Genomic DNA, 24,576 nt, shown 5'->3' with positions numbered 1-24,576 from the left:
AATGTGTTATATACTTACAGGACTGTCTCAGAAAATTAGAATATTGTGATAAAGTTCTTTATTTTCTGTAATGCAATTAAAAAAACAAAAATGTCATACATTCTGGATTCATTACAAATCAACTGAAATATTGCAAGCCTTTTATTATTTTAATATTGCTGATTATGGCATACAGCTTAAGAAAACTCAAATATCCTATCTCTAAATATTAGAATATCATGAAAAAGTATACTAGTAGGGTGTTCAACGAATCACTTGAATCGTCTAATTAACTCAAAACACCTGCAAGGGTTTCCTGAGCCTTGAAAAACACTCAGCTTGGTTCAGTAAACTAAATCACAAGTATGGGGAAGACTGCTGATCTGACTGCTGTCCAGAGGACCGTCATTGACACCCTCCATCAGGAGGGTAAGACACAAAAAGAAATTTCTCAAAGAGCAAGCTGTTCACAGAGTGCAGTTTCAAAGCACATCCACAAAAAGTCTGTTGGAAGGGGGAAATGTGGCAGGAAACGCTGCACAACCAAGAGAGATGACCGCAGCCTTAACAGCATTGTGAAGAAGAGTCGCTTCCAGAATTTGGGGGAGCTTCAAAGACAGTGGACTGAAGCTGGAGTCCAGGTATCAAAAGTCACTGTTCACAGACGTGTCCGGGAAATGGGCTACAATAGCCGTATTCCCATGGTCAAGCCACTTATGAACTCAAGACAACGGAAGAGGCGTCTGACTTGGGCTAAGGAAAAGAAGCACTGGACAGTTGCACAGTGGTCCAAAGTCCTCTTTTCAGACGAAAGCAAGTTTTGTATTTCATTTGGAAGTCAAGGCGCCAGAGTCTGGAGAAAGGCTGGAGAGGAGCAAAATCCAAGTTGCTTGAAATCCATCGTGAAGTTCCCACAGTCAGCGATGGTTTGGGGAGCCATGTCAGCTGCTGGTGTTGGTCCACTGTGTTTCATCAAGCCCAGAGTAAATGCAGCTGTGTACCAAGAGATTTTAGAGCACTACATGCTTCCGTCTGCTGAAAAGCTCTATGGAGATGAGGAATTCATTTTCCAGCATGATCTGGCACCTGCCCACAGTGCCAAAACCACCAGTAACTGGTGTACTGACCATGGCATTACTGTCCTCGATTGGCCTGCAAATTCCCCTGACCTGAACCCCATAGAGAATATGTGGGGTATTGTGAAGAAGAAGCTGAAAGACACCAGACCCAACAATGCTAATGAGCTAAAGGCCGCTATTGAAGCATCCTGGGCATCCATAACACCTCAGCAATGCCACAGGCTGATTGCCTCCATGCCACGCCGCATTGATGCAGTAATCCGTGCAAAAGGATTCCCAACCAAGTACTGAGTGCATTAATGGACATTTTCAAATGTTTGATTGTGTTTTGCTGTTATAAATCTTTTTTTTTTACTTGGTCTGAGGAACTATTCTAATTTTTTGAGTTTTCTTAAGCTGTATGCCATAATCAGCAATATTAAAATAATAAAAGGCTTGCAATATTTCAGTTGATTTGTAATGAATCCAGAATGTATGACATTTTTGTTTTTTTAATTGCATTACAGAAAATAAAGAACTTTATCACAATATTCCAATTTTCTGAGACAGTCCTGTATATTTGATGAAAAATGTTTTAAGAGTACATACTTTCATAGGGGGTATCATCTCCTCCATGTTTGTGTGTTGCTGCATGTAGCAGCTGCGTGTGTGTAAACTGTGTAAACTGGGGAGAGAGATCTCTCGTCTGGATTGGAAAGATCGAAAATACAAAAAATAATCATAGACGCATTTTGCAGTGTTTTTGCATATTAGAAAGCGAGTTGGCGACACTGAAACTGCAACATAATTTTTGTGTAGCAATAATACATATGACATATATTTTTACATGTCTTCAGTACCGATAAAAAGACCGATGACGTCGTAGCTTAACGGTACCACGGTCTTTAATAATTCAGCCCCGGGGCCCGTTTAATACCGGGGCTCGGTTCCCATCCCTAGTGTAGTGTCTTCGGCCATTCTAATCTCCGAAATGTTTTTCGAATTTCATATCGCATTAACACCATATCCCAACGTGCATTGCGGCTAAAACATCCAATCACCAAGCTTAAACCATAGCTGAGGATCTTGGTTAATCAATTCAGTGGCTGTGTATCGCAATGATGCTCGAAATGTCCCATATAGGCCTACGTCTGTTTCCGGTTATTTTTCTTTTGAAATTCAGTTCCTGACGGACGCCAAAAAAGCCAGAGATTATGGAATTAAACAAATATATAAAAACAAGGATAATTGTGTGTTATTGTTGAGTAAATAACAGTGTGTTATTTAGAAAAGAATAACAAACCCATTTATTTTCTTCACAGACGGCAAAACAAGTCAGACATTATACGATTTAAAATAAAAACAATAATCGTGGCTTGATATTGAGTAAGAACATATTTTTATGGACGCCACAGCTTCCGGTCTTCCAAGACCTGACCGGACAAAAAGACGTGTTGCAGGTACAAAGGTACTACCAATAGAAATACATTGCTTTTAGAATCGTTCTGTGTGACACGAAAAAAAGGGGGAAATCGTGTTGGTGAACACGAATCAATAGATTAAATGTCGTGCCTATAACACGAAATGCCGTGAGACTGGGTTGGAATATGACTTGTGAACCCTTCCTGCTTCCTTAGTGCAGACGCTTTTCTGCTTGCTCTTGCCTCTGCTTACTTTTTTATGCTGATTTTCCTATTTTTCTTTTCTGAAAACTTTGAGCAGCGGCTCCTGGACATCATCTTATCACTGGGACAGTTATTCTTCGTGAATAGATGGAGGGTTTCAGCCATATTTCAATATTTTTACGACAACCTCAGTCTTATAGTAGCGTGGCCTAGCAACAGCTAAAGCCTGGTACTGCATGCTATTTAGCTTAAGCTAGTTAGCAGCAAAATGCCTCCGTTCTCCACAGATTACTTCCACAAACTTCTACAGAAGATGACCGTGTTGAAAATGAAAATGCAACGGTTGGAAGTTAACGTGGAAGTGAATGGACTAGGTTGGAATGCCACCACTTTACCAGTGTTGCAAAAGAATGGACAAAGGCATGCTAACTCACAGCTAGTTAGCAGCTACAAGGGTTCCAAGGAACAGGAGGACTGTGTACCGGGTAATAAATCTACAAGTGGTAGTCCTCCCTGGAACTCTCTGGGTGCAAAGCCTAAGAGTAAATCATTTCCATGGGATTTGGGAGGATGAATAACAGGCAGAGCCCAGCGCTCTGAAATCTGTGATGCGACCGGCTGGCCTGCATTGTTATCACCCAGGAATAGCGCCTCTTCAACCCCTATTCATACTAGGAAACAGCCGTGGACAGCTGCTAAAGGGAGAACTACAAACAATCCTCCTAAACCATCAAGTGTGCCAATCCAGAACAGATACGCTCCGCTGACCGAGAACCGGAGATCTCTTTCTGATGACCTGGATAACCTGTCCTCTTCACACAGCAGGGTAAGGACCAATAGCTACTCCAAAAGTAAAAGGCTAGAGGGAAAGCTAACAACTGGGCCTGAAACTCTGATTGTGGGTGATTCTGCTGTAAAGGTCCTTACACAACATACTGACACCAAAGAACACCAAAGAACACGCCTCACGTCGCCTCACGTCGCCTCACGTCGCCTCATGGGGCTTTCCCGAACCTGTGTCGAGAGCTGGAGTTAAATGAAATCTCAGATTTGCCTTCTTAATAGTTTGTTTGGGTCCCTCACTCATTTCCGTTTTGCTTCTCATGCACTGATTCGCTAAGGTGAACAGCCAATCAGAGTGATTTCTTTGGCCGATTCATCATGTCGAAAGACACAACGGTGCAGTACACTTTTTGGTGAAGATCAAGGTACTTGGTCGAGGACAGGTTACAAGGACTTAAAGACACACCAATCTGAGTAGGGTGACACAGCGCTCATCGACGGCCAGACATCTATCGACGCCGAAAATCGGCTTGGTGTGTAAGGACCTTAAGAGATGTAAAAAGTCTGTGCAGTAAGAACAACACCAAAGTACACTGTTTTCCCAAGGATATGGTCTCTGACTTGGCTCAGAAGATCCTGCATATTGGGGCTGAACATCCAACTTTGAAAAATGTGCTATTGCACATTGGAAAAAATGATGTTGTGAAACAACAGTCAGAAGTGCTGAAAGAAGACTTTAAATGTCTGTTGGAAGCTGTCAGCTCTCTAAATGCGGAGGTGTTCATCTTCGTCAGAAGAGGAGTGGAGAGATTCAGCAGATTGTTTGCACTGAACACGTGGCTTTCAACTGCCTGTACTGACCATTCTGTCCATTTTATTGACAATTTTAACTTTTTCTGGGGCCGCCAGTGGCGACGGGTCTTTAGGGGCAGGTGGGGCACAGCAAAGTATTCCAAATAATGATTACATAAAAATAAAAATAAATAAATAAAAAAATATATAAAATATATTTTAAGATCATGCTTAATCATCTGATTCGTCTGTACATTGCTGTTTTAGTCTGTGTTCTTCTAATTAGTGTCTACTGTGCCATTTTGAGCTGTTTAGAGCCATGTGGGACAAAACCCGATCATGCCCCTCCCTCTCACTGTCTAAGTCAATGGTGACTGTAAAAACTACACTGCGCATGCTCATAGTATTTTCCTATTTAATGTGTGTGGCAAAAAAATAATGACCATATGGCCATTGAGCTGCCATCCCCACCATACGTCATCTCACATAATTCAGAATTGATTGGCTGTAAGTACGTCACATGTGCAGTGCTGCGAAATGTCACGTGTAGTTTGAAGAGGAGACGAGAGAGCAGCATATAGCTAACATCACCAGCGATTAAAAGAAGTAAAAAACTGAGAGAAAATGAATGAAGTTGACCATTTACTGGAGCACACATTTGAGACACTTAGTCTCGGAGAAAAACTGGAGGTAAAGCGCCTCGGTGCCCACCATCCACCGGATTTCCAAATGGTCCAGACTTCGGGCGAAGTTAAACGCGGGTTTAATGCTGAGTGGTTTGCTAAAAAGAAATGGCTAACGGCGAGCATCCAGAAGAATTCACTCTTTTGCTTTCCTTGCCTGCTTTTTGGTGAAGATCAAGGTACTTGGTCGAGGACAGGTTACAAGGACTTAAAGCATCTTTCAGAGAGGACAATGAAGCATGAGAGCAGCAACAGTCACTTGTAAAATGCCGTAAAATTGGGATTACTGGGAAGGGTGAATGTTGCAGCTCAGATTGACAGCACCTACAGACGCGGCATTGATGATCATAATAGGAAGGTGGAAGAAAACAGGTACGTGCTGCATCGGATCATCACCTGTATTAAACTGTGGGAAATGTGAGACAGCACTGCGGGGCCACAACGAGTCGACGGACTCTCTGAATCCAGGGATATTTAGGTCAATGAGGCAGCAAACTGATGCATTGGCCGCCACCGCTCATGATGGAACAGACGAGCCAGGCCGACGAGTCAGCAGGACAGCGCCGGTGATGAAGTAGGTTTGTGGCACAGTCATCTCAATGGTAGAACAGAGGTTCTCACAGAGTGACCATTTGATCGCTGCAAAGTTTGTTGACAGCTCATTCTTCCCACAGCATGTCCTGTCATTTCCTACACCTGAGCTTGACAGCGCCGTGAAATTGTGGCCTGCTTTGGGAAACAAAGAGAAGTTGAAGTCTGAGCTGACCACGCTCTACCGCCACAGTGAGCTTCACACTGGAAACACTGCCCTGTCTCTGTTGAAATCCATTCACGAGAACAACTTGGAGGATACGTTTGCTGAGACTGTTATTTTGGTCAAAATAATAGTAACAACTCTGATGACGACATCCGAGTCAGAGAGGAACTTTTTCACCCTCAAAAGGATAAAGACTTTCACTCGCAACACCATGGGGCAGCCGCGACTTAACGCATTGGCCATGCTTTCAATTGAAAGCCAGTTGATCCAGCAACTACAGGACTTCATCCCCAAAGTGATAGACACATTCTGTCAGAGGAAGGTCCGCCGTGCCACTTTTCTTTTCAAGTGAGCCTTCAGCTTTGGTAAGTTCATTTATGTCATATATTTTGTTGATCTTCTGTGTTTTGCCTCTGCTGGATCGATTGATATTGTGACCTCGGTGATGAGTGTCTGTGTTTTCCTTATATTTACAGTCTATGGTGTTTTAATGCTAAAGCATTGTTGTTGTCGTTATTGTTAAGAATTTCTTTGTGATGGTGCCCTTTACTCCATGTATTAAGGTGCATTACAATATGACATCCCCACGCTGTGTACGTAAATGTGTACGCTCACAGTGTTGCTCAGTGTGGTCTTCAGTATGTAATTTGACACTACCCCCCGTCTCTCTCTCTCTCCTCCCCCCCTCTCTCTGTCCCCCCCTCTCTCTCTCTCCTCCCCCCCTCTCTCTGTCCCCCCCTCTCTCCCCCCTCTCTCTCTCTCCTCCCCCCTTCTCTGTCTCTCTCTCCCCCCTCTCTCTCTCCCCCCTGTCTCTGTCCCCCCCCTCTCTCTCTCCCCCCTCTCTCTCTCCCCCCCCCTCTCTCTCTCTCCCCCCTCTCTCTCTCTCCACCCCACCTCTCTCTGCCCCCCCCCAGTTTTGTACACATAGAAACGCCACTGGGGACCGCAGACATCCTTTTAAGGCAGATGGAGTTTACCTGAACAAGTCAGGAGTGAAATTGTTTATCTCTAACATATTCAACTGCCTGCGTCATCAATCTGTTCCCTCTGCCAAGGACAAGCAACAAGAGGAATCAAAACAAGAGAAAGACACAACACATTGCACAGGAAACCTTGAAGAAGTATCACTGCACCTGCCTGAGGAATGTCTTGATTATGGGAGACCTATGACACAAATGGAGGAGTCTCCACTGCCCTTCAACCCCCTATCACCTTTGAGGATACTCTTCCTTCACCTCCCAGCTCTCTCTACTCTCCGTTCACCCTTTCACCCTCGCCCACCCTCCTGGAGTTTGACCACATGAAGGAGATACAGAGGGTTGGCACCAAGTCCTTCCTGGAGATCAATGACCGCTTGAAGGCGATACGCAGGGTTGGCAGCATGTCCTTTACCCCAGCCCCTCAACGACTCCCACCACAACCACAGAAGCAGAGATGCGCACCATCAACTCCGTCTTCATCACCGTGCCGACGTCAACCACCTCCCCACCCTTCAAGACAGCATCTGCAGTCTCCGAAGCCTGATAAGAATGTGTGTGTACAAAACGCAGCAAACTCTAACTGATATGTGCTGGGTCCAGGCTGAAGGGGCGTATGGCAGTCTCAACTCTTTCCAGGACAAGCCGGGGCCCTGCTTGCCAGTAGCTTTGCCGATATCTGTGTTGATAGGTAATAGATTAAGAGCAGTGAATCATCTTAGATACAGGAAGCGCTCAAACGTTTGTGGGAGTTTATCAAATTTAGCAGTGATTCCATGTCAGCCACAGCTTCTCACACAAAATCTGACTGATAGTGTATTTAACAAACTTAAACTAGCTTTATTAAATGTCAGGTCTTTGGCAGGAGAAACGTTTTTAATCAATGATTTTATCACTGAGCACAATCTCGATTTTATGTTTTTAACGGAAATTTGGATTGAACAAAATAACAGTGCAGCTGTTCTTATCGAATTAACACCTCCCAACTTCAGTTTTATGAGCCAGGAAAGAATGCATAAGAAAGGAGGTGGAGTTGCTATTTTGTTCAATGATTCCCTTCAATGCAGGAAGACATCTTATGGGAGCACATTTTGAATATGTGGCCCTTCAGATGAAATGCTCCTCTCGAGCTCTGTTCCTAAATATCTATCGACCACCCAAATGCTGTGCAAGCTTTTTTGATGACTTTACTAAAATGCTGTCTATAGTGTGTATTGACTTTGACCGTCTAGTCATTGTTGGTGATTTTAACATCCATGTTGACAACCCCCAGGACAGAGGGGCTAAAGAACTGTTTTGTGTTCTTGATAACTATGGACTGACTCAGCATGTGACGGAGCCCACGCACAATAAGGGGCACACTCTGGACTTATTTATCTCAAAGGGTCTGAATATGTCTTAGGTTGTGGTGACTGATGTTGCACTCTGCAAAAGCTGAACGCAGGTAGCGAAAAACAAATCTCTAGGTTCATTTTGAAATCTATAAAGAGAGACTTGGCTTTTATAATTTAGAATTGAAAATTGCACGACAGTCTTTCTTCTCTGACATAATTGCCAAAAACAAAAACAACGCACATGCCTTGTTTGCTACCGTTGACAGACTAACAAACTCCCCAGTGTCAGTAGCCTCTGAATTTTATCCACCAGGGCCTGCAATGAATTTGCCTTCTTCTTCACTGATAAAATTCAGAAAATTAAACAAGCAGTCAGTGTGTCTGTGTCAGGTACAGCAAATGTTTTGTCCCTGTGTCGACCAAATTTCAATTCAAACACCATGACACAATTCCATCAGATTAATGATAAAAACCTAGAGGACATTATTCAACTTCTGAAATCCTCCTCCTGCTTCCTTGATATTATTCCAACAGGATTTTTCAAAAAGTTTTTCATTGCATGGCCCCAGATCTACTTCATAGAGTAAACAAATCTCTTCACTGAGGTGTTTTTCCACAAGCCCTAAAAACGGCAGTCATTAAACCGCTCTTAAAGAATAATCTAGATGCTTCAGTAATGAACAATTACAGGCCCATATCAAACCTCCCATTTCTAGGTAAAATCATTGAAAAAATATATTTTCAAAAGTTGAGTAATTTCTCGCATTTATCTTGCATAACTGTTTCAATGTGTTCCAGTCAGGCTTTCGTCCATACCACAGCACTGAGACTGCTCTTGTAAAGGTCTTCAATGACATCCACTTAAACACAGACAGTGGCAGAACTTCAGTGTTAGTATTATTAGATCTAAGTGCTGCGTTTGACACTGTTGACCACAACATATTACTTGACCGACTGGAAAACTGGGTGGGACTTTCGGCAACAGTTCTAAATTGGTTTGAATCCTACTTAAAGGAGAGAAACACCTTTTTTTCTATAGGTAAACACACATCTGAGTTGACAAATATGACATGTGGGGTTCCTCAAGGCTCCATCTTGGGGCCTTTTCTCTTTAACATCTACATGCTACCACTGGCTCAGAAATGAAAAACTACAAAATAAGTTACCATAGCTATGCGGATGACACCCAAATTTACATAACCATTTCACCAGGAGACTATGCTCCAATTCAAACACTGAGTAAGTGCATTGAACAAATCAATGACTGGATGAGTCCGAACTTTCTCCAATTAAACAAAGATAAAACTGAGGTAATTGTTTTTGGAGCCAAGGCAGAACGTATAAAAGTTAGCGCTGAGCTTCAGTCTGCAATGTTCAAAACAACAGATAAGGCCAGAAATCTAGGTGTAGTCATGGACTCTGATCTGAGTTTCAACAGTCACATTAAAACAGTTACTAAATCCGCCTACTATCACCTAAAGAACGTATCTAGGATTAAAAGACTAATGTCACAGCAGGATTTGGAAAAACATGTCCATACTTTTATCTTCAGTAGACTGGACTACTGTAATGGTGTCATCACAGATCTCACCAAAAAATCCATTAGAAAGCTGCAGCTGATTCAGAACGCCGCTGCTCGAGTCCTTACCAACACTAAGAAAGTGGAACACATCACTCCTGTTCTGAATTCTTTACACTGTCTTGCTTCCTGTGTGTCAAATAATTGATTTCATAATACTGCTGCTGGTTTATAAAGCATTGAATGGTTTAGGCCCAAAATACATTTCTGACCTCCTGCTAAATTACGAACCATCCAGATCTCTCAGGTCTTCAGGGACTGGTCAGCTTTCTGTCCCCAGAGTCAGAACTAAACATGGTAAAGCAGCGTTCAGTTATCATGTTCCAAATATCTGGAACAAACTCCCAGAAACCTGTAGGTCCACTGCAACTCTTACTACTTTTAAATCCAGGCTGAAGACTTTTTTGCCGCTGCTTTTAATTGATATATTCATATCTTAAACTGCACTGCAACTGTTATTACCTTTGCTTTTTATCTTTGCTTTTAAACAAGTGTTTTTAAATGTCATTTTATATCATTGCTTTTAAAAGAGTGTTTCTAGATATCATTTTATAATATGTTTCTTAATGCTCTTAATGTCTTTCATTTTTGTAAAGCACTTTGAATTGCCTTGTGTTGAAAGGTGCTATATAAATAAACTTGCCTTGCCTTGTAGCTACTCCATTGAAAACGTAATAATTAGTAGATATCAACCTGAATCCCTGAACAAGTGGGAGTCAGGTTAGAATGATGAAGATGAGAGTGAAAAAGTCAGTGCAACAGCTTCACGTTAGAAAAGAGAAAACATAGATAAGAACGCAGAGAGGAGGAGAGCAAAGACAGGAGGAAGGGTTTAGCAAGGCTTTTCTATCTAAATGCGTGCATGTACACACAACTCTTTCTTAAGCATGCACACATGTGTCTGTTCACTGTTTGTGTCAGGACAGAGTGTTAGAGTCCCAAGCCAAGAGATAAATGTATGAAATGTTATTGTGGCTGGGCTGGCCCGGCTCCAGAGGAAGTGCTTGGCTTTGACAATGCTCTCACCAGGAATGCACTGCAGGCCGCCGCCAAGTGGGCGTGCCGCTGATCTGGGGTCGGAAGCCAAGTTTGGTCGGTTCAGTTTTGGCCCCTCCGACGCCTCGGGGGACCCTTCTGCTCCGCTGTTGTTGAGAAACAGGGTGAACGAGAGGAAAAGAGGGAGAAAGAGGAGAGAGAGAGAAAGAGAGAGAACGAGAGAGAGAGAAAGAGAGTTAAAGTGTAGGTTTGTGTGTTCTTGTGAGCTTACTTTTCTATAGATTTGAATGTGTGTATGTGTGTGTGTTTTCCCTTTTGAGAGGAGGATCTGAAAGGAATGCAACTGTTCCTTTACACATGTCCACCCCCCCTTAGGCAGCCACAAGGCCTGTTGAAAACGGACACGCATCCATGACACGCACACACATATGCACACACACACACACACACACACACACACACACACACACACACACACACACACACACACACACACACACACACACACACACACACACACACACACGCACGCACGCACGCACGCACGCACGCACGCACGCACACACACACACACACACACACACACACACACACACACACACACACACACACACACACACACACACACACACACACACACACACACACACGTACCGAGGTTGTGGAATGGAAGGAAGTATCAAACTACACCGGCAGAATACTTATTAAGACTGAGGAGCAAAGCTGCCCATTAAGATTCCAGACTTTCACTGCTTAACTTTTGCAATAACAAAATAATAGGATCACAATAGAGAACAAATAATGTAATGTTGAATACCTTCAAACTCAAGCCCATCGTCAAGAAGTGAAAAAACGGACATATGCCATTGATAGTTGTTTTTCTAAACTTTTAAAAGCGAATGATAATAATGTAACATCACTCGGTGCATATTTGTCCAAAAAGAGGAAACACATTTGCTCCTTTATGTTGGGAGGTCAGATGACATTTTATTAAAAATACTATTTAATAGGTTTAATTTTTTTTTTTTGTGTGTGCTGGCCCTTTTGTTGAAATAAAGCTGAAATAAAACCCTCCCCCTGGGTACAGGGTTAGCATAATGGTGGTATAATGCGAGAAGGGTGTTGCAGAAAGCAGTAAAGAGGCCGTGTGGTGGAGGCCTCGGTGCTGCAGACTGGCAGTGCCTGGTGATAAGAGGCTGCGGCCTGGATGGCCTCTCTGAGGGGAAGTGATGCAAGACAGTAGCTCTTTGTTTAGTGGCATTACTTGGTCCCATGCCAGTGGCCCCACTGAATGAAATGGACCGGTTGGCTTGCTTGCTGGCTGGGTGACTGGCTTCATGGTGGACAGGCTGACTGCCTGGCTGACTTGCTGGTAGGCAGGCAACTGCGGCACAAAAAAATCGTGGCTAATCCCTCTTCCTCTTCTTCTTTCTGTCTTTCTTTCTCTTTCGCTTCCCTGGCCTCAAAGAAACACTTAAGTCGTGAAATATTTTGTTGCACAAAAAAAGCTCCACCACTTTGAATTGACATACTGGAAGTGAAAAGTATTTTGAGGTTTGACAATAGTTTTCAAAGCTGATTCTTTCATGAAGAACTTGAAAGATGTTTTTAATTGAATATCTTTGGTTGGGGCTGAAGCTCTCATTGACTGTTTTGGATGGATGCACGTTAAATCAGAGAAGCTTCTCAGAATCCTAAACAACAGCTCCTCCTCTGCTCCCTGTTCTCCTCCTCCTCTCCTCTCTGCTTTCCCCGCCACTTCCCAAGTGTTGAAATGTGTGTTTTTCCTGCAGCTCAAGCCGTCCTGTCACACTTAGGTTCATTTTACTTTTGAATTCCACAGAGGAAAGAGAGCAGTGGAAGGGAGGGGGGCAGAGGAGGAGATACTGTGTGTGTTTGGACATCTGTGCATATGTGTGTGTGTGTGTGTGTGTGTGTGTGTGTGTGTGTGTGTGTGTGTGTGTGTGTGTGTGTGTGTGTGTGTGTGTGTGTGTGTGTGTGTGTGTGTGTGTGTGTGTGTGTGTGTGGTTGGAGGCTACATGATTTTGCAATCTCCAAGTCTAAATGTCAGGGGGTTCCATTTCCCAAACAGTGTGCACTTGCCATGTCTGCCCCATATAAGAGTGTGCATTCCTGCAGACCTGCGCAGGATCTCATGTGCTTACGAGTATAATAAACCCCTCCCCAACTCACACTTATGCACACACACACACACACACACACACACACACACACACACACACACACACACACACACACACACACACACACACACACACACACACACACACACACACACACACACACACAAGCGCACGCACACGCACACACACACGTCACACGTGTAATCAAATGGTGATTTCATTCACCAGAAATCCAAAGAAATATTGCAAAACTTTTTTAGAATTGGTTGATGCGGAAAAGTCAAATTGTGTCATTAGTTCTAGATTTCAACATTGTTTTCTTTCTTTGGAAGGCTTTTTTTTAAGTCATCTCGTCCTTGTCCTCTCAGCTATGGTGTAATGACACCCAATTGCATAATTAGAAAATTCAGTTTATCTCAATACTGCAAACTCTTAAAATGTCTATATAGTAGAAAGTAGAAAATGGAAACACGCATTAATTTACATTTCTTTGCGCTGGATGCAGACTTGATTTTTGCCTACGGGTTTATGAGAAGAATCCTGTTCCCCAAATGCTATATCTCATTTGTGACAGACACATTTGAAATAGCCAAAATGTATATGAAGTTGTGAAAGCAACGGAAAACAGTCTATAGTGCTCACCATGAGGTCGGGCACAGAGCCTTTCATCGCAAGGCTGGGTGAAAGGCTCTTAGTTTTATTAGTGCACTTCCTGGTGCTAATCAAAATTTAGATTAGATATACTTTATTTTCCCAATTTGGGAATTTTTTCAATGTGTTTTGTGGGAATACATTGCACCACAAGGTCCTGCAAGAGTTTCAGCATTGAATAGGCAGAGGCCATCTTTATAGAATCCACCAAGCCCCAGCACCTACCCCGTCCTTAAGATGTGTGATTGTTCTACCTCTTCACCTTTGGGTTTTCTACCCTGGAACGGTATTTGCTTCGTTTAGCATCACAAAAAATATTGGTAAAGGTTGCAAACCATTTAAGGGCCAACATTTAGTTTTTTCTGATTCTGACTTTAGCTACAACTCATGCTTTTTTGATGCTTGCTAATGTTGCCCCTGCAAATTAAACTCTCTATCAGCAACATATTGCAAACTTAACCCCTTTTTTGTATTAAAAAAATGTATCTATCGGCATCTATACATTATATTTTTTTAAACAAAAAAACAGGAGGAGGGTTATGAATAGGGGTGAAAGGAAAAGAAAAGAGGAAAGTGTGTGTGCATGTAGCTGGGTTGGTGGTGCAAGGGGGTTTGGTTGAGCGCTACACCAGATGTGAAAATGACTTTTGCAATATGTCATCTAAACAGCAAACTGCGGGGGATTTACTTGAGCTTGCTTGAAGCACATAAGTGCTGGAAAGACACAATTACAGTTAGCTTCTTGAAAATCTCAAACCAGCTGAGGGGAAACATAATTCATTGCAGAAATTGGCTTGTAGATTTCCCCACAGCCTCAGAACATTAGTCTAACATATGTTACCCAAATGCAGATTCACGCTGGAAAGTGGCTGTTTTTCCCTTTTTTCCATTATATCGTGGGTCACATTGATGTATGTTGGTATGGTGACAAAGCGGCTGATGCAGCAGATAAGAAGACCAACATGAGATGGGCCAAGTCAGAATCTGGCGATTGGTGGTGGCACCTGATGATTCCTTTGTCCTGCGTTATCGCAACACAACCTCACCAGTAGGACTCCTATGCATTGATGCATTGATGGTACAATCCACATACACACACTTTCTGTGTCATACATGTCCTGACTCAAAGTCCCATGCAGCCTAAAGGCCACAGACTTCTAGTTATTTTATAAGTAAACATGGAGCACATTTAATGCATTTCAATGTCTTAATCTCTGGCCAATTTCAATAGCTAAATAATTATTCTCTCTTGGAAAATAATGTAACACTGTCCCATTTGCATTTGAAAATGCAGGAGTAAGAAACTACTGGCAAAACATAAATGCTTTCCTATAACAACAGCTGATGTGTGGGTGTGACAACCTTATTCTTGATGGTACAATAACGCTGTAAATGAGGCAGAGCACAAACATGTGGCGGTAGCAGCAGTCTGACATACTAGCTCACACACATTGCTTAGCAAATTGAAAAAAAACACAGTAAACATACACAATTGAATTTTTTTTCTGAAGATTCAAACATTAGTTTCATCGGTTTTCTAGCTGCATTGTCTCCTGTGGTAAACCAAACCACTTTTCATAAGCCAAAACACAGCACAAATAATTATTTGCATGCTCAGTTTCTGACCCAGCAATGGTTGAAACTGTGAATCCAGTCTGCTATAATACAAGCTGATAATAAATGGTTTCTCCTTCAGCTGCCTGTGCCGGAGCTTCCTGTGTTGATGATATGTATGTGGCCCGGTGTGGTGGAGATGACAATGTAGGTGTGGAGGAAGTCAAATGCAGGTGTTTGTGTGTGTGTGTGCTGTCCCAGGTGGGTGCTGACAGACCGGCAGGTAAACAGGCAGGTTGGTCTGTGATCTCACCTGTTAGAGCAGACTCTTCAGCGCCTGCAGGGCTTCTGCAGCGGAAACGTGTTCTTTATGTGATGCTGGAAGGCCAACTCTGTTCTACACTTTGTTCTTTTTATGTGCTCTTTTTTCCCTTTTTTAGCTGCCTCTTCTCTACCTTTCTCACACACTCTGTGGTGTTCATGTGTCCCGCTTTACTCTCCCAGGTGCACTCTGGTAAACACCCAGGAATCAAGGGTGCAGAAGGGAAGGGCATAAGGGAATGAAAAGCGCCTCAGGGGTAACAGCAGTGCAGGTGGGCTGGGGGTGGGGGGTGACGACAGTGTGTGTATGTGTGTGCGTGTGTGTGTGTGTGTGACAGGAAGATTTTGTGTGCTCCAGCTTCTTAAGGAGGTGCTTTAGAGAGAAAGGAATGTTACACATCCAGATTATAACAGACCACCCCTATAAACTAGGAGGAAGTCAGTTTAACCTGTGAGTCAATCGCACACAAACAAACACAGCAGCCATCAAGCATTGCTCTGATATGAAGTGGCCATCTGTCTCATGTTACATCGTTCAGAGGAAGTCTCTAAATGATTTCCTGTTACTTATGTAATGTTTTTTTTCAGTTTAAGGTCAAGCTGCTTTATTTGGCCTTCAGTGACCTAACAGTGTTTTATAGAGAGCAATCTATTCAGACACAGGAAGCAGGGGACCTCAGGAAGTTGAAGTGCTGATGTAAAACAACTCAAGCCCATAAACATTCCTTTATAGAATGAATCGTAGTTAACGTAATCAGCATTTAGTAAACTAAAGTATCTTTATAAGAAGCCTACAATGTGTTTAAAAGGTATGCTGAAATGCACTGTACTTATGAATGATTACATTAGGACCTAAGCACTTTAGGACCTAAGATTTCCTTCAAGATGTTGGTCCTTATTTGTCAAATTGTAATGTTAGGACAAGCTGTTATATCTATATTTGAAGTTGGAAGTTTTATGAGTATTTTTGTCCAAAATCCCACTTGGAGTTTTATGTCAGTGGTTATTCTGAGGTATAGTGCATGGTGTGTGTGTGTGTGTGTGTGTGTGTGTGTGTGTGTGTGTGTGTGTGTGTGTGTGTGTGTGTGTGTGTGTGTGTGTGTGTGTGTGTGTGTGTGTGTGTGTGTGTGTGTGTGTGTGTGTGTGTGTGTGTGTGTGTGTGTGTGTGTGTGTGTGTGTGTGTGTGTGTGTGTGTGTGTGTGTGTGTGTGAGTGCGTGTGTGTGTGTGTGTGTGTGTGTGTGTGTGTGTGTGTGTGTGTGTGTGTGTTATTTGGTTGAAAACAGCTCACAAAAGTAACGACACAACAGCCAGGTATATTTAACAATATATATTTCCATTGTCAATGTACATTCCATTTCGACATAAGCTTTCTTCACAAACAAAAGGTTGGCATCTAAATAAATACTATATAAAATAGAACTTCAAAATAAATATATCTATAAAGGGAACCTTTTATATGAGAGATTTTTTTTCTTTTTGTTATATCTAAACAAAACAAAAGCACGGATTTCGTTCTTAATCCCCAACATTGACATTGCAAAGGCATAAAAGGAATGGAGTAGTATCACCCAGCTGTATGAGACTTTTCCTTTTGTTTGGGTTGAAAATAAAATAAATCAGTGCCCGAAATTTGAGCGACACAAAGGGGTATGGGTGTGTAAAAGTCACAGCATTGTAGCAAAGGGTAAAAAAAGAAAGAAAAATAACGTTTTTAATGATTGAGTTGTCATTGTTGGATGATTATTCCACACCTTTAACAGGCTAGCGAGCACATGTAAAAGTATAAAGCTAACGTGCAGTGACAGAGCAGAGAAATAAAATAAAGGCAGCGACTGTTGAAAAAAGAGGTCCATTGGTTAAAACGATGGCACAGAACTACAAATCGAGAGGGAAAACAGTCGAGAAAGGGAGAGGAAGAGAGACAGACTTGTCTTTCTCTCCCTTCTCTGTGGTATGACACGTTTATGCACAGCAGCTGTGTTTGTCAATCAAGGCCAGGGGTGTTTGTTAAACTTTTTCTCAGGGAGGAAGGAGGGAAGAAGAGGGAAGAGAGGAAGGAAAAAGGCAAGAAGGAGAGAAAGAGGGGAGAGCTGAGACACTGAGCAGTAACAGCAGGAAATGGGCTGATCCGGATAGGGGTAGATTGTGTTCCCTGTGTGGATTCAATGAGTCCACAGTCTTTAGGACTCGGAGAGGAACCAGGGAATTAGCTTAGCCTCTCGACTGCTAACGAGCCATGGATAGCATAAACAGCAGGAATTTGTTTTCCTTCTTTTTTTTTTATTGCCGGGCACACTTTTTAAATCAAGTGCTAGTGATAGAAAGACCTGTCATCTTTGTTACCCCTCCCTGAACCTTCCTATCTCCACACTCAATCTTTCCTTTTACTCACAACCTCAAAAACATCTTAATCTTACCCTCAAAATATATATCTAATATATTCTCTATATATTTTGTACTGAATTGTAGTTATAACGTACCATGCAATCTTTCAAGGACATTTAAAAGTCTCTTCTAAAGAACACAAATGTTGTGAAACTATTTACAGCAAATAACATTGTACCTGCATAGCTCTATTACTAAATATATTGTCAAAACATTTGTAATTTTTGCCGCCTACCTATAATGTATTAGGCTTTGGCCCAATCACACAATCATTCTCAGTTTTGGCACCTTTCTCTCGGACTGAATTGCTAGGTTTTTGAAAATATTGCCTCATACATTCAAGACTAAGGATAGTGTGTTTTTTCTTTCCTTTTTTTCCTGTGATATCAGCTTTGTGCAACAAGACAAATACGGTTATGAACAAAGTTAGGCGCCCTAATGGAAGTTAAGTGTCCAACATGAAAGAGAGGCGTGTATTATGCAGCAACAAAGACAGTATGCCTTTATGCCAAACAGAAAAGGCCATCTGTATTAAAGGGCAGCATGCCTTTAAGAACCAACTGCCGTCAACTCCATTTGGCAAGAGTGCCTAACAACTGTGATCACTCAGACAGCGAAAACAAGCTACTGTAACCTAGCTTCCTTTGGCAAAGTCCTAAGAACATCATGCAAGCCACACAAATAGACTTTAAGAATAAAAGACGACCTATCTGACTAACGCAGCTATGCAGCATAATGATTAGAGTTGAATGAAGACACTGTGTGTAGAGGGGGGCTGGGGGTGTGGGCTAAATGTAGTGCACGCAAACGTAATGTGAGATGGCTGAGGTGGTTAATACTGTGCTTTAGTACATCCTTTAAGGGGTTTGCATCTTCCTAAAAAGGTTGTGCAAGTGGCAGGATTGATTTTGACAAAGGCTGACTACATACAAACACAACAACAACTTTGCTATGCCTTCTCTCCCCCCTTTTCACTCTCTATCACTTGCATCCCCTCTCCTCCGGAAACATTATTTTCTGGCCAGCTTGTCTCTCACTTAGCTTACTTGTTTTAAATTATTCACAATTGCCTTTTTGCCCCTAAATATGTATTTGCCTTATTGTGCAAAGAGGAAGTAGACCAGGCTCTTAGGCAGTTTAGAAATCAACATGCTGTAGGCCAAGTTCTAGAGAGGATTACTGTAACAGTCCCTGAGAAGGTTGGGTGTACTTTTTTACACATTTCTCTACGACACATCGACTTCTAGCACGTTGGGTAACCATTAGACTAGAGCATGCAGGTCATGACATGCATTACCTCCGAGGTGATTGGTGAAAAGCCTTAACATCTTTTATAATATCTGGACTTCACCCCCCAAAAACAGGAAAAACACTGTAAAGTGATTATCTCTCTCTCTTACTCTACACTTATTATGGAAAATTAATATTATCTTTAAGTCTCAAACATTTTTGCTTTTTACAGCTCTTCCTTGTAGATTAAAACTAAAGATAAATTGTTAGCATCAAGCTAGAATCTTTCAAGCTAAAAGAGGAGAAAACCTCAAAGATGGTGATCATCATAATAGTGGAGAGAGTGATGGAGTAGGTGGTGATTCCACTCTTGCAGTGGCCTATCATAAAGCCGCAATATTGGTTATCACTTAGTTTAGTGTTTTTACCCACACTATGCTGTGCTTTCGGGGGGTGGGAGGGAGGCGTACAGATATTCATCTCCATCTAATAACTTTTATGTTAGCCGAGGAACAGCCACCAGCTTCTGGTTAGTTACCATTACAAAATTAGCTAAGAAATACAGAGCAGCAGAGAGGTACAATGACTTTGTGCCTTCAGCCATCTTTGCAAAACAACACAACCAGTCCCACAATCTAGTCTCTTCTTCTTGTGTCACTCTTACAAAAACAAAAAAAACATCTTAGGGGGCCTGTTATCTATTCCTACTAGCAGACTTGCACAGACCAGGCCCCTTTTGATCATCCACCCTATCAAACAAAGGTCTAGAAGCCATTTAAGTACCTTTGTTTTACATAAGTCACTTTCCAGCAGATTAATGGGGTAGTTTAAGGGGTTGGTGTTGGATTGTCCTATCCATAGAGAGCAAGCAAGTAGTGTGTGGTCCTGTCCATTTTTTATTGAGGCAACCATTAGCCTGTCTGGTCCACTATCATGACCCTTGCTGCTGCTGCTTCTCTATTGTCCCAACTTTTGCCTCCACGCCGTTTTTACACACCGGGGCACTCACGCCGCCCTGTGAGTTCTTGCAGCGACAGCCAGGCCTGCTAACATTGTCGTAACACTTCTGTCCAAGTTTGGCCAGTCCAGTTGCTGGCAGATAGCAGACCAAGCAAGGCAGGACAAATGAAAGGGCAGCCATGAAGGACCAGCGTGCGCAACAGTTAGCTTGGGAACATGAGCAGGGCTTGTCGGCACATGAGCCCTCGTCGTCCTCATCCTCGGTGCAGTGGTAGAAGATCCCTTTGACCAGGCACATGCAGGTGGCTGTATCCACCAGGCTCTGAGCAGAGCACAGGCACTCCTGGTTGCAGACCCAGCAAGAGGGTAGGGTTCGGGGGAGCGTACACTCCGTGCATCGGCACTTCCCGCAGTGCTCGCAGAGAACAAGGTGCTTCTTCTCTGCCGGGGACGAAGGGATCACCGCCAAACCCTGCTGGCCTCCATTGGTGCACACGCCTCCTGCGGGTATCTTTGCAGACTTAAGGTCCAGCGATTTAGAGGAGGATGAGCAGGAGGAAGCTGAGGAAGAGGAGGTCAGGACTTTTGATTCAGAGGAAGGGAAGCAGCCTGGAGTTTGGGTTGTGATTGTTTTGACGGGGCCCTGGTGGGGATGCAGGTTTGGATGGTGGTCCACCGTTGGGGTAGGCGCAGCGTGGTCCAGCAGCCTCTGATCAGACGAAGTGCTGCTGCTGCTGCTGATGGAGCTGGGCCTCCCACTGAAGGAAATCCAAGGGTGGGTGGTGTTATCCTGGTGAGAGTGGGGCTCACACCTGCCTTGCTGGTGTTGATGATTGTGATGGTGGTTGTGGTTTGCCCCAAGAAAAGCATCCTGATTCTGACCAAGCCAGGTGATTCTACGGTTCACAGACTTCTGGCTTGGTGGCTGCTGGGAGACAACAGCCGGGCTGTCGATGTAGTCGTTTTCCACATGCGAGGACTTTATCTGGTCGATGGGGTAGATGGTGAGAGGGTGCTGAAGACGGCCGTAGGGCACTCTGCTGTCCAAGAGGGGCTGGGATATGAGAGAGGAGGACACTCCGGGGATGTGGTGGGGAACCCTGGACTCCATGTGTAGGCTGGTGCCTTGCACGTCTTCACTCTAAAGCAGCATTTAGCAAAACTGAAAAAAGACAGACACAAAAGAGACAGTTAAAACCAGCTTCATGTTCTGTTTAAGTTATTGCTCTTGTACCATTTTGAATAAAGGGTGACAGGGAAAATAACATTCCTTTATGTGTCTTTAACCAAACCAGGGTATATTGAAGTCAAGGTTTCAGGTCATTAGACATTAAATTTGTAAAAAAAAAACACCTATTGCATCTTGCATTTAATCCCAAACATACGATTATATTGGAGGGGTTGTAAAGTGTCAATTTTAATATGTGGTATAATTTAAATGTCCTGCTTCTTTTGGTTCTGCTAATGACTTATGTCATAATTGAAATACTTTTTTTCCACATGATATAAAATGTATTGTATAACTATAATACAACTTACAAAAACGATCTAAAAGGAATCATTAGATTGCCAATCAACGCCTCAGACAATATGTATTTTTTACAGGAAAGCTTGCCTAACCCAAGAGCATTATTGCGTATTTTAAAACTCTTTCAACAGATACCGGATCTCTTGAATAATCTGAATGTAGAGTTTCCTAACGAACTTGATTGTTTAGACAACAAGGTTTCAAACCTCCTCTATTCTAACTTTGACATTAGGACAATAGAACTTTGGCTCTCATCGCCTCCTTTCCAAAGAGCAGGGAGCAATAGAGAGCTGGGCTTGCATGCAAAAGACTCAAAGATGCAAAACAAGGCAAAGCAAAGAGATGAGAAGCTTTCCAGAAAAAAGATTACAACTAAGCCACAATTAACACAAGAGGCAAATACATAGGGTTTTGGAAAAATGACATCCTATTAAGCAAATAATATAATTGTGCCTACAATTGTATAAGTTTGAAGATTGTCCATGTTAAAACATGTATATACACACACATTTGAATCAGAGAAACACACCAATCTTGCAATTTGTGAATGGGTCAGATTTTATGAACTGCCGGTTTTTGTGAATGAAAACTGCTGGCTGCAATCGGTGTTGCAAGCATGAATCAATGCGCTCCAGTCATGATGAACCCGAATGAAATCGGTTTCATCATTCATTTCTTGGATGAACGCTGGGCAGACCGACAAAGACATACATAAAAACGATGATTGACGACAAACTATATTTTCTACTGACCTAAATCTGCGGTGGTAAGTTAGCTTATTACAAAATCAACCCGCAAACCTAGCTCATTCAGACCCTGAGAGATGCATTATGGTTTTTATTGTATTCTTCCAAGGCACTCTGAATGTTACCAAGGACCTAAACCCTGTCGTGGTGCGGTTCATAACAGCTGATCGATTGTTTATTTTATGTAAACATGTGTCATGCTCGACACAACTCTGCTTGACCGTCGGCTCGTGTTATTCTCATATTTCCTCGGATTTCCAAAAGCCTGGTTGAGAAACCCGTTGTGACATTGCTGGCACCGACAAAAGCGCGAGTGATCGTCAAATCTAGACCATTATAAACTCCAATCCGGAACATTGCGAGTTTAAGTGCGTGTGTGTGTGCGCGCGTGTGCCCGTCCCTCCCTTTAATATGTGAATGGACTGAGTCATACAAACTGGAGGCGGCCGCTCGGCATAGTCGAATAGCATATAGGCATTTTATCCACGTATTGTAGCCTACACCTGAATTTATATCTATTCAACAGGACGAACAATTAATGAAATGGTACACTCTCTGCCACCAGACAGATTTAGGTTGAGGGATAGTTAAATAAGCGATGTTTAAATGCGTAGCTTGATGTGTTACCCTGGACGTTATGGCATCCGAAATAGGCAGATAAAAGACTAATTTTTATATTTTCTTGGAAGTTAGCCGGACAGGATGAAAAGGCAATGGGAAAAACACCTGACACAACTGAAATGGTGCGCCAACCGCTGCTGCAGCAAGACCGAGACACACATCAAACCGCCCGAGATATGCTACAACATGAACAGCCATGGCTTCAGAGTGGACGGAGTTTTAGACAGAGGTGGAAATATGGATCTGTTACGCTGACTGATATCGTGACATTGGCCATATATGATGCTTCAAATAGCAACGCGTCATATGTTGAAATACGTCTCTACTTTCAAAAAAGCGAACAAGTTACGCTTCATCGCGACACGGTTTCACCTCTCTATGACTACAACATTACTTTTGATACGAAATCGGTTGTTAAATATTGACTCAAAGTGCAAACAAGGGTCCGCGAATCAGCTTGTTGCAAAATAGAGTCTGCAAGAGCGTTTGCATGTGCACAAGTCACTGGATAAAGAGGGACAGTTCACTGCAGCCAGCAAATGGGGGCTGAATACTGTTTATGCAGCTTTACACTCACAAGTTTCAATTATTTAACGATGAGAAACCATCAGGGTTAATCACTTACTCTGGTCTCAGTATACAATTCTCATCCCTTCGTTGCGCACGACGTTTGCGCGCAGGCAATAGTCCAGTCCCAGTGAGTGAGTAGCTCCACAGTAAAGATAAGTCCAAATGTTATGAAGTAATATGAGCACGGTAATCGAAAGGAGACGGGATCTCCTGGACTATTCTCTACTCGCTGGTGCGTAAGGCGACTGTGGACGCAGAGCTTTGGATATGGTGTTGCAACCACTGAGGGGGAGGGAAGTGAGTTTTTATGAATGGGAGGGTAGAGGAAAGGGAAGGGACGGCACTGCGCAGATGCCTCGGCTTTTTTTCCTTTTTTTGTGAATGGGAGGGCAGAGCGACTCAGGAGGGCTGAAATGCGGAGGTTACATTTTTATGAATGGGGAGGACTCCGAATGACATTGCGCAGGCGCGCTGCCGAGATTTTTATGAATGGGAAGAAATGGCGATTGAAGCGTGTGTGTGTGTGTGTGTGTGTGTGTGTGTGTGTGTGTGTGAGAGAGAGAGAAGGGGGTGAGGGAATGAGGAGGTGGGTCTTTTTTTTTGGTCACAAGGGCAATGTCAGGCCTGATTTACATAAAGCCTCGGCTCATCGGCTGTGGTGCCACTCTCGCTTTATTTTAGCCTGTTAATTTATTTATCTATGCAGCTCTCGCTTCCTGCAACACATTAAAGGAGACGCGATTATGGTGGTTTTGTGTAATAGATGAGAGGGGGAGCAAGATGTGAAATCTGCAATGAATTAATGTCTCATTTCATCCTGGCGAATTCAATCTTGAATATTCTTGTGATTCTGATTAATGGAGGGCAAATTGTCCTAATTAAAAACATAAAGATGCATGCATGGCCTGCATTTCAGGAAACAACACATCAAAGCAAAGCCACCATCGCACATGTATGATACAAATGAGGTTGATGGATAAAAGCATGACGGCTATTTCTATTTTAATCTACATTTCTTCGATGTCGAGATACCAAAGGCTATTTCTCAGCTCCATTAGGAAAAATAATGGCCGCTCCTCTTGTGTATCTGTTCTATCTAAATCCGTCTATTGCGAACAAGGACGTGTCCTTCCTTCCTCTGCAACAATGTGAGGTATGACTACAGCTTCTATCTATGGTAGTGTAAAAAACAGAGGAGATGAGGGGGAGGGGAGGAGAAGGGTGGGGGGTTATAACGCCTACTCTGAAACGCAAACCAGCATGAGGGCAGGCAGGATTCACAAAAGGACAGGATGTTGTTGA

At 42.9% G+C, this 24,576-nt stretch overlaps 1 protein-coding gene across 1 annotated transcript; it reads right to left on the bottom strand.

Annotated features, from left to right (window-relative positions):
- Nucleotides 1–16,546: 16,546 nt before the first annotated feature.
- Nucleotides 16,547–23,550, bottom strand: spry4 (sprouty homolog 4). The gene is made up of 2 exons (XM_079649766.1): nucleotides 23,330–23,550; nucleotides 16,547–20,971 (listed from the first exon to the last, which is right to left on the bottom strand). Exon 2 carries the CDS (start codon nucleotides 20,918–20,920, stop codon nucleotides 19,781–19,783), a length of 1,140 nt encoding a protein of 379 aa, XP_079505892.1. The 5' UTR covers nucleotides 20,921–20,971; nucleotides 23,330–23,550; the 3' UTR covers nucleotides 16,547–19,780.
- Between the last annotated feature and the right edge of the window lie 1,026 nt (nucleotides 23,551–24,576).

The sequence above is a fragment of the Notothenia rossii genome (genome assembly GCF_949606895.1).
Source record: "Notothenia rossii genome assembly, chromosome: 9".
NCBI classification, from domain to species: domain Eukaryota; kingdom Metazoa; phylum Chordata; class Actinopteri; order Perciformes; family Nototheniidae; genus Notothenia; species Notothenia rossii.
Note: the sequence above shows the minus strand (reverse complement) of the source record. Positions and strands in the feature narration are given on the sequence as shown.